The following is a 19,282-nucleotide window of genomic DNA, read 5'->3' on the forward strand; positions in this document are numbered from 1 at the left end:
CGTTTGTGGTACTCCACAAGATCCACTATTGTTGTTCTAATTAATGGATGTGTATATCAATAACTTACTTGCTAAGGGAGAATGCATGAATGATTTAATCAGGAAAAAATAAAAGGTTTTTTATTATTGAGCTCGTCAAGACGTCACATCTTGTGCCTGTGTATTCCCTCGTGCAATGAGAAAGTCAGAGCATTCATAGTTCGTCTTAAAAGTGTTTTGTTCGTTGGTGTTTTTTACGAATGATGTTAAGTTCGCATTCTAATAGTTAACGTTTACCGCTCAACCTTTAGAGACTTATGTGTTGTTGTATTGCGTAGAATGGAGTTAACATATCCTTTTTAAAAAAGGGTTTTACAAGGGAAAGTCCAAGAGAGCAAAAATGATTTGGATTTGATTTGTGTTTTTGTTAGGAGAATTAATTCAAGTGATTCCCTTAAACCAGGGATACTTGAATATTTTCTCCCTTAGTTTTAAAAATATTTGAGATATGATTAAGTGTTTTGAGAGTTTGATTAAGAAAATGTTTTAGTTTTAAAAGTATGCAATGCAAAACAAAAGAAAGTTTAAGGGGAAACTTGATCTTAATATTGTCATGTAAAGTGGACCTAAGGTTGTGATTGAAGGGAATCTAACCTAGTTTTGTCATGTCTCGATTGAATCCTAATATCTACTTAGTGCAAATCTTAATCAAGGATTAAGATGTACAAAGTGCTTAAGGGAACATGTGGGTCATACAAGTAATGAACAATCACACAAGTTAATAAACTAAAAAAACAAAAACAAAAAAAACAAGGGGAAGGAGTTGACTAAGTCAAGCTCAAAGAAAGGACATGATAAAGTGTTAATCACAAGAGCATCAAGCGCTCCCAACCAACCAAGACATTATGAACATATCACAAGTCCAATTTAAGCAAGGTTAAGATCAAACACAAGCAAACTTAGATTAACTATCATGATAAGATCAAGTTGAAAACCTTAAGGTGAGTACCACTCATACAAGTCAAGAATGAACAAAGAATTACATGTACAAATTTATTAAGTAAAAGTTGTGACAAAAGAAAGAAGATGAGAACATATTTTGATTAAAAAAACAAACTCAAAGATCAATCATACAAGCATCGTGTTATGGTTTATGATTAAGAGGAGTTTATGAAGGAAACATATTTCAAGAAACAAACTAACTTATGATACATGGACAACTCAAACACTAAAAAGAAGTCAAGTATTACAAGCATCAAGATTAACATCAAAAAAAGTCATGGCTATCAAAAGTTAGGAGCATGAGATCATGTCATCAAAGATGGTTTAAATACAAGGCAAGCATGTACCAAGACATCATGAATCAAGTAAGAACAAGTACATCAACAATGTGCATCAAAAGTCAAGGCAACAAGGATTATGGAGCAAGATTATGGTTTATATACAAGTACAAAAATCATGCACCAAAATCATACTAAAACCCTAAATAAAAAGTCAAATTGATCATAATATGAACACCACACGAAGCATTTTATCAAGCAATAATCAATGCATGGCATGTTATGATCAATTAATTTAATTCTAGTGAAGAAATCATCAAAGAGAATGAATAAAAGTCTTTAAGGGAACACTTAAAAAGTCTTGATTTCCCCTACACAAAAATAATCAAAATAAATATTATTTTGGTATTTTTTTCCCCACATATTCACAAAATAGAAGGGATAAATAAGGAGTGTGCAAAAGATCAATCCAAAAGGATAAAAATTGCACATAGAAATAATTAAAAGATAAAAAAAAAAAAAGGTTTGTGGTTGCCAAGGCTTGAACCCGGGCCCTTTATATTGCAAGTTAAAAGAACAGCCATTAGGCCACACGCCTATAATGTTATCGAAACGCATCCAGTTTAATATATTTGAAAACGATTCAAAATGCATGAAAAAATAAAATAGCACTAGAGTCTGAGGCAGGGGGAATTCGAACCCTAGACATGAAGGTGAAAGACACACGCTCTTAACCACAGGGGTGGTGATACATCTATTAGTTTAAACACAACCAATTGATTATATTTATCACAAGCTCATAAATTCAAATTTTCTCACAAGTCAACTTCATCTTCTTCCTACTATAACTTTTTTTCCTAAAAAAAATGCAACTTTCTTATTTCTCAACCAAATTCAAAAGTATAAAAACCAAATTTGCTCAGAATTTTATGAGGATTTCAAAAATGGACATATCAAAAATTAATATTGGTCGTAGCTCTCGAATTTTAAGCAAATCATAAAAATCTAATTTTTTCAAAGTTAAATTAAATGACAATCGAGCTTAACCAATGCCTATTTTCATAAGGCTTTTATTCATGGCAATTTAACAAGCAGAATAGTGTCAAGAAATGTTCAAAATGATGCTTGCATGGATAATTTCAAAATCAAGAAAAACTCACCTATTGGAGCAAGGTCCAATGCCATATTCAAGCACTTTTAGTGATAACAAATTATCTATTTAGCTTCTATGATATCCCATGAATGTGTTGGAATGCTTACTTTGAAATGGAACTGCTTGAATCTTTCCAACCAACTCAAGTTGCAACTTTGAAAAGTGAGAAACGGAAGGTGATGATGGAGGTGTCATAGTTGTTGTTTAATGCATACAGAAGTTTCTATATGCTATATGGAATGTGTTTGGATCATAAGTCTGCAAGAAACTTGAAGGAAAAAGGAAATTCAAGTTTTTTGTTTTTTGAAGTTTCAACAATGGAGTTTTTGTGTGAAACTTAGTGTCTTGATCTTTGAGGTTAGCTTCTCTATTTATAGAGGTTTCAAATGATTCATATAACTTGTAGAAATTAGATTTAGTTCATATGGAATGATGGTTTAGCCATTTGGTTTCAAATTGCACAAAATGCATGTTGGCTTCATGATGAAGAAAAGGAGTGAAATAAAGGGTTTGTCATGTTTTTCTGACTTTAGAGATTGCTTCTGATCTTTATAGATTGGTTTTGATCTTTAGAAAATGTTACAAGCTTGAAAGAAGAGAGTTGTTGGCAAAAGGTGAGCTTTATCAAAGTGGCTATGTGACTTTATGCATAATGCTCCATAAATGGTATCATACAATGGACAAAGCCTCTAATATTTGTGTAATACACTTAGGGTTTGTGTAAATCTCGAATTATGAGGTAATAGGATTGAAAAGAAGGATCTTATGGTAAGGCTTGAGATTTGATCATGAACTTCTCACAAGAATGGACCTCTAATGCAACTTCATGGTGCCTTCTTCCCAAATTTGATTTTCCTTGCTCAAGCATGATAAGTTCATGCTCTTGGACTTTATAAAAAGCTAAAAACATCCTTTACAAATTTCACGTTGAGCACTTGGCCTGAATCAGTTGGGATCGTGAAGAAAAATGGCTACCAAATTTAGAAAAAATAAGCTTTTTGACACATGGAATTTTTTCTAAGTGTTGGAACTTTTACAACTTTAAGACTCCATTTTGATCAACCCATATCTTCCAATCATTGCATTTTTTGAACTCATCTCCTATGGAAAAGTTACACTATGAAAGGTCATATTCAATTTGATCTTTTTGGCATGAAAAGTAGTGGCTTGAAGAAGAAGTTAGAGGGCTCCAAAGTAGGTCATTTGAACATGAATTTTGTGGACTTAGTGAAATTTTCAATTTCTCCACTTTTGCCCTTCTTGCAAGTAACTTCAAATTTATTGATTTTTCTTGATCAAATTGTTCTATTAATGATATTTCCATGATCCTTGACCTCAAAATTCCATGGTTGGCCAAAATTTCTAAAAGTCAAAGTTGATTCTTGGACAGTTAACTTTTGCTAGTTGAATTGAAATCTTTTCAAAATCAATGAATTAAGCTGTCTAGCCAAATGAATCATATGAGTCGGATATAATCAATTACTTGAGGACCTTGAATCATGTTTTGATCCAAAAGTTCATGCTTTGGTCAAAGTCAACATCAGCCTAAACCTTTGACCATAAACCCTAATTTCCTTATACTAAGTCTTAATGATCAAATGGCATGAGCAATGAGCATTTTGAAATGCCTGAAAACCCTAGATCCAATAAATGAAGACTTGATGCATTGACATATTCAAAACCCCAAACACAAAGGGTCATCTGATGAAATAAATGGTGAAATCCTAGCACTGAAGAGATGTTGATCATTACTTTGATGAGGATGATAAAACATGTGATCCCATACTTTATGTTCATGATTGTGAGGTTGTTGACCTAATGGATAGATGCAGATGAATGTGAAGCATAATTCAATTGTGACTGAAATTAATAGGGCAAATTTTAGGGTGCAACACCCATGTACCTATTTCAATGAGACTAGCATTCGTGTTGCACTTTAACAAATCGTCCTTTAGAGGTATCCATCTAATCTTCTTGTTAACATCTGCATTTCTAATTTTAAGCTTACTTATAGCATTTATTGTTTGTTGTTTAGAGTTCTTTTCCATTATGATCTTTATTGTGCTTCCCAGCTTAGTATTATGATGTTAACTCTTCCTTTTGCATGTTCATCTTCTGACTATTTATTAACTTTTTCATGTCGACTTTCCACCATTTTCTCTTAGAGGAGGCATTTGAATCTCTAGTTACCCTTCTTTTTCTGTTTAGTCATTGGAATTGATTACGATTCTTTGGGGGTTTGCAACTCTCTAAGTTTGAAGTCGATTTCTTTTAAAAAGATTTGTAACCAGACTTTTCCCTTGTCCTTATTTATGATTTAGTTTTTTATTTATTTTCTCTTGGATTTGATATGTAGTGTTGTTTTTACCATTGTCAACTTTCTCTTTCTTCTTCACACGTATACGAAGATTATCATTGCGCAGATAAGTTTTGTTGATCCCTTGCTGACCTTTTACTTTATCGTTGTTATGGAACATGAATTCCTTTTGTTGATTCGTGTTAGGTGCTTTGTTGTTAACATCACATATTCTTATTTTTGTCTTACTTTTAACCTCTATTGTTTGCCTACCTCGTGTTGTTATCAGATACAATATCCACCGTGGTTCCCATCTCAGTTCTATGACAATAAATCTTCTATATTACCTTATCAACATATTTATCATTATTATCCTTAGGCAAGTTCAACTTTTGATTCTCCATTAAATTTTTGCATGTTAGCATTTCCCCTATTTTCTCTTTGAAAGGGCGTGTAAAATTCATTCTTCTCTTCATTATTTTTTCCAGCTAACTCCTTCTTCTTCGTGTGAATTTGAGGACTTCCTTCACCAAATAAGTTTTTTATTCACTTGCTGACATTTTCCTTTATTTTTTTTATGCTTCATTTCTTCCTTTTACCTATTCTTATTCTCTTCACTCTTCTTTGCAGACGCCCTTATGTCTTCATTATTCCCTCGATTAACTTCCTGAGTATTTTTTGCCATGCTGGAATGAAACTTGTGACAACTTTATTGATGACCTTTATTGCATGTAAGTATTTATGATAAAAAATGATTTTATTCATAGGTATCCATATGTCATCTAAGATATGATGAACATATTTAAGGTGTCTTTATTCATCTTTGTAAAGTCGAGAGATTGATTATCGTTTAAGTTAATTTTAAACAGAGAGTCAAACAAGACATATTTAGTCGACCAATATCTCCTTAAGCAATAGTTAGTAGACTCCATACCGGAGTTACACCTATGACAAAACATATCATTACTAATTCCCATGTGCTAAATTCTCCTTTACTAGAAGAATATTGTTTAGCAATCTCCAAAAAGGTATTGATTTTGGGAGGTAACCTTGCTACCCCATATTCAGCCGCAAATATCCTTGTCTAAGTCTCTGTTAGAGCATTCACATGTCTTATTTCTCTTCCAATCTAAAATACTAAACTAACATGTTCTAACCGTATAGTGGCCATCATTTATGGCCCTCCAACTAAGATAATCTTTCTCCTCCATATTGTGTAAGGGAATTTGTAGGATATTATTTTTGTCTATAGGGATGAAAGTGTTATTAATCAGGATTTGATTCCAACAACTATTTTCTCAATCAATGAGGTCCCTAAATCTAACTGTCTTTTTTTGCAAGGGCTTTTGTTTTAGGATTTTAAACCTACAATAATTTGGAATCTAGTTATTTCCCAAACATATTTGTACTATTTTCTGTTGCCACCTCCCCTGAGAGATGTGTTGTCATCATCACAAAAAGTGAGAATGTGAAACCTTGTTTTGTAGATGATATGCTTTTAACAAAGACATCAACTTTTGATGATGACAACTAAATGTCTTATGACAAGTCAAGTACAAACAATGAAGCAGATAAAGATGCAAATTTAAGTATTATGGTTTGATGGGCTTAACATCAGATGATGACAATCAAGTGGAAAAATAACTCAAGCCTCATATCAAGCAACTCAAGCAAGTTTCTACAAAACAGAAGCATCTGATAAAGTCTTGAAGTGCTGAGAAGCCCCCCTAAATTAGTAATGAATGAACAAATTATAAAGCATAAGGACTTTACTATAAAAGCGTAAGGCTAAAGCGCGTACACATGCACTAAAATAGATTTTAAAATTGATTCTTATCAGGAAAATACCTTGAAAGATATCTTGAAGTTATGCTAGATGAATTGGGAGCTGTCAAAATTGCTATAGATACAATTTTGACTTATCTAATCGTTTGGCATATTGCTCTAATCAATTAATTAGCTCAGTTCAAAATTTAGTCCCAAGCGATTAGGACATCACCTTAATGACGTGCAGCGGCTAAATATATTTTCGTTCCTATTTTGAACTTATAACCATTTATTTCAAATTCTTTTTTTACTTAACCTCTAGCCTATAAATAAAGGTTCTTTCGCTCATTTCAACACATTCAAAATCATGTTTTGACACAACTCACTCTCACTCTCTCTTTAAACTTTTTTTTTTTTACTTTTTCACTAATATTTTAGCCATAGTGCTTTTGTGACAAAAGTCATTTTGCGAGTGAGATCTAGAAGGGCGTAATTGTAAAATTCACTAAGCGGTTGTGTTTTAACTTCGTTGAATATTATCCATTTAGGGATTATTTGTGGGTTAAAATATAAACTCGTTAAAAGCTTAGGTTTAGGGGATTATGTGATCAACCCCTAATTTAGGTGAGAAATTAGCCCGTATTAAAATCTCTTTTTAGGTTTTTGGTCAGCTCGATATATACCAATATTAGATTAAAGTGTAGCCTGTGGTGAAAGCTTAAATATGGCTCAAGATTAACCAGGTATTAAAATCTCTTATGTTATTGGTTAGCCCAGTTAAAACCAAGGTTTAAAGTTCGTGAGCTCAACTTGTGATAAAACCTTACAAGGTTTAATAAATGAAAGACTAATCATTGATTAAATGAAAGAAAGGAATTTGAATGATAGCATCAAGAAGGATTTAGTAAGAATTTTATGTGATGAACCAGCTAGTGAAGCAGATAAGAAGATTCTATCAGAAGAAGGCATAACTCAAGCATGCACTGGTAAACCTTAAAGAGCAAGGAACATGCTTGCAAGATTGCAAGAATGTATGATAACATCACTGATATGGTACATGATGAATGTGAGTCGGTACATTATGCTTTCTATGCAGATATTGAGTCAGTAAATGTAGCTGAAACATTTAAGGACTCAAAGAGGATGAAAGTCATTATGTGAGAACTGAAAGCCATAGAAGATAACAAAACCTAGTCATTGATCGTATTGCCACAAGGGAAGAAGGCAATTGATATGAAGTGGGTATACAAAGTGGTTGAATCCAAAAGGAGAAGTATCAGACACAAAGCAAGACTTGTAGTCAAAGGATTTCTTCTAAAAGAAGGAGTCGACTTTGATGAAGTTTTTGCACCTGTTGCTAGGATCGAAACAATCAGGTGAGTCGTTGGTCTAGCAAATATGAACTAGTACAAGTGTCAGATAGATATGAAATGTGCATTTCTGAATGACCCCTTAAACGAAGAAGTTGCACAACCAGTTGACTTTGTGAAACAATGTCAAGAAAAAAAGGTATACATATTACATAAAACCCATAGTGGACTTAAACAAGAGCTTGATATAAGACGATATATGATTTTCCAAGGGAGAATGAGTTTTTAAAATGCACAACTGAGCATATTGTATATGTTAGAGAAGCAAGTGTAAACTGCTTATATTATATCTCTATATAGATGATTTGTTGGTAACACACAGCTAAAAGAAAGAGATCGAAGACTTGAAAAGTGATATGAGCAAGAAGTTCGAAATGTTTAACATGGACAACATTTCATACTTCTTTGGTATGGAATTCTACAAAAGAAATAGAGGCATGATGATGCACCAAAGGGAGATTCTCAAAAGATTTGAGATGGAGGATTGCAATGCAAAGGAGAAATGGGAAAGCGATTTTCATTACAGTCTTGACTATATGGCACTGAGGAAAAGAATTACAGATGAATAACTTATTAATTAACATGATTACATATAAACATATAAACATTACTCAGATACTCTTTTGCAGTTAAAAAATAACAGTATCTCACTGCATTTTTTTAGTTCTGACGGTATGCTAAGAAAGAGTAGTAGTATTATTGTATCAAATATAATTGGAGAACATAAAAAAAAAAAAAAACAGATTATCAAATATGAAAGTTCTAATCTGTCAAATCACTTCTGCGTCTCAAAATCTCAACACCCAAGTAATCAAGCGGACCCGGAATTGCAACATGAGGCTTTCCAACCTTCACACGAACAGCAGATATCTCTTTGTGAATTTCCAAAGTGGAGATTGCAATTTTTTGGGCCACCGACTCCAGAAGATTTTGAGCTGGTCCTTCAATAACTTCCTTAGCTATACTGCATCAACCAAGAGTGTATATTTAGTTTAACACTGAAAAGCTTTACAAACTGATGTTTGACCCCAAATAATTACTCGGATTTTAGGAACAAAGAATATATTCAGATAAACAACTAAATTAAACATTGATCATATAAGTGCTTATGCATATGTTAGTTTTATAACAAAAGATAAAATAAAGTCAAACTGTTTTAAAAAAGTTATAAACTATGAAGCACAGACACACAAACACGACTCCGACACTAACATGTTGACTCCGATAAGCATTTTCTTAGAGGTGTCGGCACTACAAAGACTAAGACTGTATTCATAAGTTCAGTCAAAATGGTGACTGACCGATATATTTCGACATAACTAAAAGAATCAGACAAGTTATCAGATTTTCCGGCTGGTTTGAGATCCATCCAAGCATCTATATCTACAAAAAACTTCTGCCCCAAAATCTTTTCTTCCTTCAAGGCTCCATGAAAACCATAAAAACTCAATCCCTTTAGAACCAGTTTATCACCACCTATTAGTGCATCAACACCTTCCATTGGATGCTGCAATTAAACAAATTCCTAATTAAACAAGCAATTATCAAAATTCTGTGAGTGCAGACAACATCATCTGAGACAAAAAATAACCTCAATTAATAACAGTAATAATAAGGTTTCGACGCTAAATTTCACGGTGAGAATGTAATTGGAAATTGAGAACTTGAATAGGAAAAAATGATGATGACTTACCTGGAGCAGGAGAGCAAGAGTGACAGTGGTGGCGACTGTGAGTGCGGCGGAGTTGTGAGGCTGTTATTGCTAAAGTGTTCGGTAGTTGTGGCTAGGTCAGATTTGCGAATATGGAGAAGATTTCGAAGAGAAATGGGAATAACAAGAAGAAATTGGTTGAAATTGAAGGGGATGAGGGCTTTGAGGAACTATCTTTATATTGTTGAGGTGTTGACGAGTGTTTGAGGAACTTGATCAGTGAAGGATAATAATGGGAAAAATATTTGGGGTTTATAAGGGTGTTTTTGTACTTTACGATATACTAATAATATTACAAAAATATATATACACGTTCATTGTGCTGGTTTCTTAACGAGAAGGAGCCATAAACAACTAGAAACTATTTCTCTAATTTATCTATAATAATGTTGCACGTCGCTATAAGGATTTTCAAGAAAATTAATTTATATATACACCAACCAGTATTATTGTCGTATAGTATCATGTTTTCTTCCTGTCAAAATAATAATGATGTTGTTTCATTTTCTTAAGTTGTCAATTTTGATAAAATTATTTAGACTCTTATTATTTATTCCCTCTGGTCATATAAACCAAAAACATTAATTATCCAAGTTTTCTCCACTGGCTATGGTAAAAGATGTTCTTAGTTGGCTTTGGCATTATTAATACTACTCCTACTTTAACAACATATATACATTCTCAGCCATCTGAAAATCTTTGATGAAAAATAGAAGATCTGTTTGCTCGATTAACCGATCGAGTGCAACAATTATCAGTTGCTTTGCAATTTTGAAAGATCTGCAGTACCTACTGGAATGGGAATATTGAAGCTCAATATTCCGTTAGATATTGATGCCTATGTTTAGCATTCTGGTACAAAAATGAAACTGAAAAGGTATACACATTCCTTAGCCGACAATACATAGCATTGAACTGAACAAGTCAGATACACAACTCAAAGCTCTATAAAAAACAAAAAATATCGGCCTAAGATAAGTAGGATGACATGCAACAAAGAGGCAAAAATGAGCAACTTTCCATATATAATATTACCATGGCTTGAAAAAACCCAAGCCATATCCAATCCAAAAAATAGGTTAAATAATTTCAGGATGCGTATATACATGTCGCCTACCAGGTGTATATATCTGCCATACGACTTCAAAAAATTTAAGATCTACCCTCTTATCCTTTAGCTTCTAAAAGCTGTACAATATTGAATCCTTCTATTTTTTTTTTCTTCCCTAATCTTGATAAAATCAAACCGAGCTTTTCATGTTGGTATGACTAATTACACAATTGAATCTAATGTTTTCGTCTTCATCTAAATTTTCTTGTAGAAAAGAACGTAAGCAGCAGGAGTCTTTACTGTCTCCTCCTCCGCAGGGGCAACCCTGCTATCATCAAACTCGTACCATTTATCATGCCCATACTGCAAAAAAAAAAATTACGGTTAGTTCGATAAGCATAATTAGAATGAAATTACGCATGCTTATAATAAAGACAGAAAGAAAGTATGCATAGAATAAATAAATCACTGAAACATATTGATGAATCAATTAGTTTCAGTGATTAGTGCAAAAGACACTAACAATCATCAATAGTATTATAAGTGCTAAAACGTAATTATAAAATTATTTTGAAAATCTGGCGCGCACTAGCCTCCAAGTCTTTAAACATCCTCTGAAACATTTCTAAAGAAAAGTAGGAAGACGTTTCTATATCTCATGTGGTCAGTGCTGAAATCTTGCTTCCCCCAAAGAAATTACTAATAAGTAAATATACAAAATAAGCTAATGGAATACTTATTGGCTAAACAATAAAGTGACTGAACAAAAAAGGGAGAGAATAATTAGTTTTAATGTGTCAATAAAGTAAGAGACAGATTTGAGGTACTTACACGAACAAATGCTGTATAATGGCCTCCTCCTAACCCACCATAGTGACAACTAATTGCATACAACATATAGCTATAAGGAGATGGACAGCTCCTGTGAGCGACATAGGTTGACAAATCCAGATCATTAATCGGAAAGTCAACAAAAGTTTCTAGCTTGTTCTTGAAGTATCGGTCGTATGAGAACCTCTTCAAATGAACAACAAGAACTTCAGGCAATCTCCAAAGGTCCAACTTTTTAGTTGCTTGCTGAGGTTTTTTGCAGGTAGGACAGTACCTTATGAACATGAAATTGCAATATCAAACATCAGAAAGACTAATATTTTGAGAACTTAAGAGACAACACTCTTGAATAACATAGAAACAACAACAATCAGAGCCTTTCTCTACAAGGTTGTTCGCAATAAACATATAAATCATAATACATTATATAGAAAATAAAATAGGAAAAAAAGAATATTATTATACATCTACTTACCACATGTCTTCTGGTCCAAGAGGTTCCTCTCTCAAAAAAGCTTCAAGGCACTTGTATATAGATATTGACTCTTGTGTTCTCTTGGAGAAAGATTGGGACTTGAAAACCTCAGGCAATGAATCAAGCAGATACCTGTCATACTTTTTAAGCATTTTATCTGACCATACAACAGCTACCTCCAGCTTACTGGACAACATTGTGACAGGTAATGGTTCATTCGATGTTATCTTATAAACCTCATTTCCGCTCCCAGATGATATTAAGTAGAATTCAAAGTCAGTCCACAAATGTATGTCATCCTCTGCTCCGCTGTTCAAGACTGCATCACTTTCTATTACTTCAGAGTTGTTAGTTTCACCGGATTCATCAACTTCATTTAGTGTTTTAGTATCATCATCATCGTTGTCATATTCATCTATTGTTTCCTCAGTGTTTTGCACCAGAAACGGATTGATTAAATTCAGAAACTCCTTACGAACATCATATCCGGAAGTAATGCCGGACAGCCTTGCTACAACTGGAAAACCGAATAATCTATTTTCAAACTTTCCCCTCACGTAACTGTAATACACGATGATACAATAAATTTAGTGCACCAATAAAGAACAAAAAGATCAGCAGCAAATACAGAAACAATCAATAGATCAATTCTAAAAATGTTCTCATTTACTAAATACACACATTTGAAAAGTAACACCCTTGGTCTACATATGAAGTTCAAAAATGGCAACCAACTATACGTGTGTTTATTTTGCAGACATTCTAGCCCAACTTGAATAAACCATTGGAGTAGTTGGCTAGTTAATTGATTAGTTAGAGCGTATCATGCATAAATAAATAGAATACAAGGATAAGGAGCATTCATATTTGTTAACATTTGTGAATAGAGTAGTGAACTATGGTTTTATTCTGTTCTTTCAGATTTTTTTAATAAAAGTATTCTTTCTATTCAATAGGATTTCTGGGTTCTTAACACATTCTTAGACTACAACATGGATTAATGCAAAAATTTGTGATGTTCCACATGAACAAGCAGAATCCAAGTTTCTTTAGGCCTTGTTGGGAGTTATAATGGGTAGGGAGGACTTTTGGGTAGGGGAGAGGAGGAGAATCTTTTACCTTGTTCTGGAGTGTTTTTGAAAGGGAAAACCTCTTTCTTTGTTTCAAGAGTGTTATCATAAAAAAAGGATGCTGGAATATTTTAAAGTCTTCTCCCAATTCTTTTTTTGAGTTCCCCCAAATAAAACCTCATGGAAGATAGGGGATATCCTCTCTTCTCCAGCCCTTTTCTCTATACACTTTTCTTCAAACCCCTCCCAACTACCAAATAAGCCCTTAAGTTTAATTATTGGGGTAGGTAAAAATGTAAAATCACTACATACTTTAGGAGCATGTGCTCCCAGAAGTAGAGATTGTGCCAAATGTGGCAAAAAAAAAGTGCTATCACAGCATGATGTCTACTACAGTGAGTGTGTACTTCAGGTCAAGGGGTATGCAATAATTATTAGGGACAAATATAGAGAAAGGTATTGTAGGAACAAACTGAAACTACTCCAGTCTGTAGTCGTGGAATTAAGGCATTGAAAAAGCCTACCTTTCCACCAAACGTTCATGCATGAAAACGATCAAGAGGCTATCTTCACTACACTTCTGCACTCGGTAAGCGACAAGTTTGTCTTGATCTCTAATATCAGTCAATGAATCAGATGGATCCTCCAATGCCCGGAAAATTTTATTCCTGTATATCTGTATATAACTCCATAAAATCAGACTTAAAATTAAAACAAGCACGTGAAAAGTGTTTGCATTAGCCTGATAAATTGATGTTAATAGTTAACAGATTACACAATAATTCAATTAAGCAGGGATAAAATGCAATAATCCTTTAAAATGCATAACTTCTGTAAAATACCTCAGCCACCAAGAGGGTTTCATCCTCTCTCAGAGAACAAGAAGCAGTTAAGGCCCCAATCAGATCCTTAAGTGTTCCATGTTCAGGCACTGTTACAGTAATTGAAGAAGGCAATGTGATCCCATCAGTGCTCACGACAGTCACAGTCATGGTCCTTTTTGTTGTAGAAGGTAATGGCAGAGATAGGTACATAAAAGGGTCAAAGGTGATAGAAACCTTCTTGCAAAAAGGGCAAATCAGTGTCGATCGGAACTGACCCTGCACAACGGAAGGAAATAAATTTACTTTTAAAAGTGAGAACTGTTGAACTGAAGGATATAGTATCGTTTTTTGCTTGCAATATTGTTTCTTCCTTCTACAAAAAACTAAAAACATGTTTTAAACCTCACATGCAGTGTGGTTGTCCACCGTTCAATAAAATATGAGCTCAGTGGCAGCTAGTAGCCAGGTGTATATAACAATAACCACTAGTATTTCAAAACACCAATCCCTTCTTTCTTTAATAGTAATCTGGTATAACAGAGAGAAAAAAATTCTCTTTTCGGGATGCTATTTGATTATTTATATCAACACCTTTTACGCATCATGATACAGAAAACATAGGAAGCACATAACCCTGAATGATGTGTTAAAAATCCAAGAGTACAAATTTCTTAAATAATAAGGAAAAAAAACCTCATAAGCCTTACTTGGCACAAATCAACTACTATGGAATTATTGCGAGCAAGATGATTACGCCAATACTCTTCAGCCACTTCTTCATCTGGACGGCCATCAGCATCCTTAACTTCATGATATGGCTTGCGTTTTACACGATTAAGGTCTTCATGCAGTCCATCCAACAAAAAAGCAAGCAGTTCCTGCAAGCCAAAAACTTCAAGATTTTATAAGATTATTTCATCTCAAGTCACAAGAACAAAAATTCATCAATGAAAAGAGATGGAAAAGGAAATGGCAATCGTTATATGTTTTAAAAGTCAAAAAGAAGTGGGGAAGTTGAATATTAACTTGAGAATCATGCTGCATATAACCACTAAACTGAGGAGCAAAGTTAGCTAGTTTCATCTTGAACAATCTTGGTGCCACAGGTGATGCTCCAGGAACCCATAGCATTCTAAGTAAATCTCCAAAAGCTAAAGCAAGTTCTCCCTAAAAAAATTGAGTGTGGGAGAAAAAATTAATACAAAGTAAAATCATTCATAGAAATGACATGAAAAGAAGAAAAAAAATCACATACATTCATTCCCAGTGGATTTTCATAATTTATCTCTCTGCGATAATCTCCAAGGAAATAATCAACAAGCTCTGGGGTGTGAGCCAAACACTGAATGGCACTATTCATGAAACAGGTATTTCCAAGATTCTGTAATCCTGTCAAGCCCAAATGTTGGACTGTTCTATAGCTACTTCCAGGAAAATAGTTGTTTGCTGTAACGTAGGGGATAACATTGTCAGTGCTTCCATTCATTATAACAGGGCCACTGTTAGAAGAACATTCCATCTGAGACCTGTCTGAAATAGTCCCATTGCTATGACTACTGCTTATTGAGTCAGAAAGTCCGTGAACTTGTAGTTCCAGAAGAACCTGCATAAACAATTAAACATGGAGATGAAGCAGCCAAAAAGTTAGTAAAAGACAACATAACTGATTTCAAGCATTCAATCTTCAGAACTGACAATAGATCTTAAAAATATAGTTCTAAAATTCAAAATTATAAGGTTTATGAAGCACCGTAAACTTTAAATATCTTTAACAGTAATATAAAAAGAAAACAAAGAAGAAAAAGTTGAAACAGGAGCTACCTCTTTTCCAGGTTGACCAGGAGAATCATTTGACACTCTAGCTTTGTCATTTATTAAAAGCTGGGTTGTCTGCCCAGAGAAGTCCCAAATATACAACTGCATCGTCCATAACAATGAAATAAGACATGACCAAAGGAACATGGACAAACTTGTAGTCGTTTAATAAATTAATTGTTAGTTAACTCACTGAGTTATAAGCAGAATTGAAAATGTCACAAGCTTTCTTGTAGAAGTCTGGCACATTTTCCTGTAATCATGCCACTTAGTATCAAAAAAGTTTTCCAACAATGGCCAAGCACTTTCCAAAAAAGAAAACAAACAAATCACTAACTGAACCTTTTGGCTTATCTTTGCTACCAGGGAACTGGTTTCCCATGAAACAAATATCCTAAGTTGGAGGGGGAACAAATCTGGCAAACAATCCTCTGCATAGAATAGTCTCCCAAAATCTTTCACTGCATTATTAAAATCATTATACCTACAAGAAGAGTAATATGAATCAACGATTGCACTTCTTGTTTTCTTTTCAATCTCTAAAACTAATTTTCAAGCATGTTTAAAATTAGTTATGGTCTAAAACTTAGATCAGAAAATCAAAGAGAAAAACTAGAAAATGAATGTAATGTAATGTATGTCGGTGATATCAAATATCATAAATAGCTATGATCGTTTGAGTTTTTGTAACAAAAATAGAACACTCGTTGGTAACAAATATGTGGTAAACTGAAACAAAATAGTAATTGCTGTGATAATGTCAAAACATATTAGGAGGCACCATAATAATTATTCATAAATTTATTGATTAATTTTTAAAAAAATAAAGCGTGGAACAAATGTCACTTATGCTAACCAAACCAATGGGTGCTGATACCCATTTAATTAATTGGGTACTTGAGAGATTCTGCCTATCTATAATATATGTATTTGCCAATCAGCTGCCAAAGCAAGAGCAGATGAAGATTGTGCACTATCTGGTTAATCTTTTAACTCTGAAAGTATCATTGTGGCTCCAATTAGTAGTTTTAGACACGGTGGTGTTGTTTGGAGGATCACTTGTGAAAATTAACGGCTATGGCACAGCCTAGGAACACAATTTGGTTGATAAAGACTGCTTCCCAGAGCCGCAAGCCCACAACTGCAATCAGAGCATGGCATTGACAGCTCAACAGTTGGAAGCCAGCCTGGTACAGTTCGGCCTGGCAAGGTCAAGGCTAGAATCAATAGACCTTCCTAGATAGTGCATGGTACAAAATGGTGTTAAAAATGGGCATGCTAAACAAGTAGATTACTGCTAACAAACAAGGCATGATTTTTCCTATCTCATGAAACAACATTTTGCTTATTGAGGAATTAGAATGATTATCTCAAGTTTAGTTCTACACTTGATCATCTTTCTATGCACAACCATGTAAGACTAGAACCCCTTAATATGGAGTTATAAACAAATAATTATCTCATAACTAAGTTACAGAAATCATCTGGCTGCATAAAGGCGCCCTACTCACACAAGACACATCACTTAAATGCAGCCCAGATAATGCCCATAAAGAGGCTGCTACCTCAACATGCAATTGCTCCCCGGAAAAAAAAATCCATCAGCTAGGGCACCAATTCAATTGCTCCCCGCAAAAAAAAACTCAAACAAAAAACAGCACATTCGTAACACATGAAAAAATCAACAAAATAAAAAATTTACAACTTAATGCATAATAAGCTCTTAAGAAGACCTCAATTTTTCGCTTCATGATTTCAATATAACAGTACCTAAAAGTTATAAACTATAACCTAATGAATGAAAGAGGGGCAGAAAATCGACACTCACCGTTTGAGAGCACGCAACCAAACTCCTTCAGGAACCAAAGCATAATGACGGCCCGAAAACCCCACCTCCAAATTCTTAATCTTCTCCCGATCCTCTTCCTTCTTCAGATGGAGCAGAATCTCTGACTCAGAATCATAATTCGAATAAACAGTATACAGAACACCTTCTACACGATCAGCTTCAACTTCTGCATCAATCCACCACCTTCACTCCAAACAAACCAAACAATCAAACAAGTCCAATTAAATTCTAATGCAATTAAAAAAACCGTGGATTCCAATTGCATAGAACACAAAAATAAACAAAACCTAATCAAACCACATTTAAAAAAACCAGTAGGGAGAAAATCGCACAGCAAAAAAAAAACCTAAAAATCCGGAAAAAAAAAACAAAAAAACAAAACCTAAAGCAGAGAATGAAGATAGGTACCTATAGGGAAGCAAGTAAACCCTCTCGTCGGCGAAATCGCGGTCATCTTCTTGAAGCAAGCGCCGATTAGGGCGGAGAGAGTAAGCAGAGGAATCGAGTTCATCGGAGAGGTAATCGACGACGTTATCGGAGAAGAGATTATCCATGGAGAAGAAGGGTAGGGTTTGGGAGAGTAGGAAACGAGCAAGGGACTTGCAGAGACGGAGAGTAGAGAGAGAAAGAAGAGAGAGAAAGCGGGTCGGTTTGAGGAACAATGAAGAAAAACGGAGCTTCTCCGTCAATCGGGTCATAACGCTTTCCTCCTGGGTCAAAACACACTCCGTTTTAAAATACACGCCTCTTAATTTTTTTTCCTTATAAATTAATTCAATAAAAATAATCTATAAAGTAAATTGAGGTGCAAGAAATAAAAGCTTATTGATAAAAACAAATATTTAACACTCAGTTAATAGAAAATTTGTAAAACTATAAATCAAAACGCTTTTTGTGAAATATTCAATGAATCTACATTAAATACATCATCACCTATGTCATTCTTGAATGGATATATATAGTAGAGAAAAATATTTTAAAATTATGAAAAAAATATGAATCGTCTCTAAAATAATTTTATATAGTTGATAAATTAACTGATATGGTATAGCTATGACTAATAGCAAGTAAGCTATGACTTATGATATTGATAAATTATCAATATAAAAGAATATTCTTTAACTAATAATTTAATGATGATATATTTATAAAAATTAAGATTTGATTTTTTAAAATGTAAAAATTTGATTTTTTATTAATATAAAACATATTTATTATATTTTAAATTATAATAAATTATAAAAGATAAGAATAAATTTTAATTAAAATAATAAAAATAAAACGGAAGAAAAATGACAAATTCAATAACTATTTTAAATAACTTTTGGAAAAAAATTATAAGGTAGTAAAAAAAATAAGAATTTCTGCTACAAAATAATTATCTAACATAATTTATTTTATTGATGTGAGGTGAAAAGTAATTTTTTGGCTTATCAAATATACTTTTATTTAGATGATATGATTAAATGATGATATTTTATTAAGGCCGATCCAAAGATAAGACGGGTTAGACCCTTGCATTAGGCCTAAAAGAAATGTCTTTTTAAAGGTATTTTAGGTGTCAAAAAATTAAAATTTAGTATATTTTTCCAAAATAATTTTTTTTTGTAAACAAGGATTTTAATAACACGAGTACTAAGCATACTCGAACCCACTTACAAAAGGAGAGCTCAAACACTCAAGAGCGAAAAAATTACAAACCAAGTGAAAATTACATTTGGTAAGATTATGTATAGATGCCTGCTTAACTTAGTTGGTAAGTAAATAATTTTTTTATTTAGAAGGTCCTCTGTTCAAATCTAGTAGGATTA

At 33.5% G+C, this 19,282-nt stretch overlaps 2 protein-coding genes across 4 annotated transcripts; both read right to left on the bottom strand.

The window, feature by feature from the left end:
• Positions 1-8,388: 8,388 nt before the first annotated feature.
• LOC131610906 (dihydroneopterin aldolase 2-like) lies at positions 8,389-9,887 on the bottom strand. 3 transcript variants are annotated; one of them, XM_058882974.1, is made up of 3 exons: positions 9,539-9,887; positions 9,147-9,419; positions 8,389-8,809 (listed from the first exon to the last, which is right to left on the bottom strand). In XM_058882974.1, exons 2-3 carry the CDS (start codon positions 9,344-9,346, stop codon positions 8,608-8,610), a joined length of 402 nt encoding a protein of 133 aa, XP_058738957.1. In that variant the 5' UTR covers positions 9,347-9,419; positions 9,539-9,887; the 3' UTR covers positions 8,389-8,607. The 3 variants fall into 3 exon arrangements, with proteins under 3 accessions (XP_058738957.1, XP_058738956.1, XP_058738955.1); XM_058882973.1 differs by having other exon boundaries at positions 9,147-9,370; positions 9,539-9,886; XM_058882972.1 differs by having other exon boundaries at positions 9,147-9,352; positions 9,539-9,869.
• A 667-nt stretch (positions 9,888-10,554) lies between these two features.
• Positions 10,555-18,208, bottom strand: LOC131610905 (ubiquitin carboxyl-terminal hydrolase 8-like). Its single transcript, XM_058882971.1, has 13 exons — positions 17,880-18,208; positions 17,451-17,654; positions 15,965-16,106; positions 15,816-15,875; positions 15,629-15,724; positions 15,063-15,410; positions 14,834-14,974; positions 14,515-14,685; positions 13,826-14,083; positions 13,508-13,659; positions 11,914-12,474; positions 11,439-11,712; positions 10,555-10,970 (listed from the first exon to the last, which is right to left on the bottom strand). Exons 1-13 carry the CDS (start codon positions 18,167-18,169, stop codon positions 10,863-10,865), a joined length of 2,805 nt encoding a protein of 934 aa, XP_058738954.1. The 5' UTR covers positions 18,170-18,208; the 3' UTR covers positions 10,555-10,862.
• Between the last annotated feature and the right edge of the window lie 1,074 nt (positions 18,209-19,282).

This window comes from Vicia villosa, linkage group LG6 (genome assembly GCF_029867415.1).
Source record: "Vicia villosa cultivar HV-30 ecotype Madison, WI linkage group LG6, Vvil1.0, whole genome shotgun sequence".
NCBI lineage: Eukaryota > Viridiplantae > Streptophyta > Magnoliopsida > Fabales > Fabaceae > Vicia > Vicia villosa.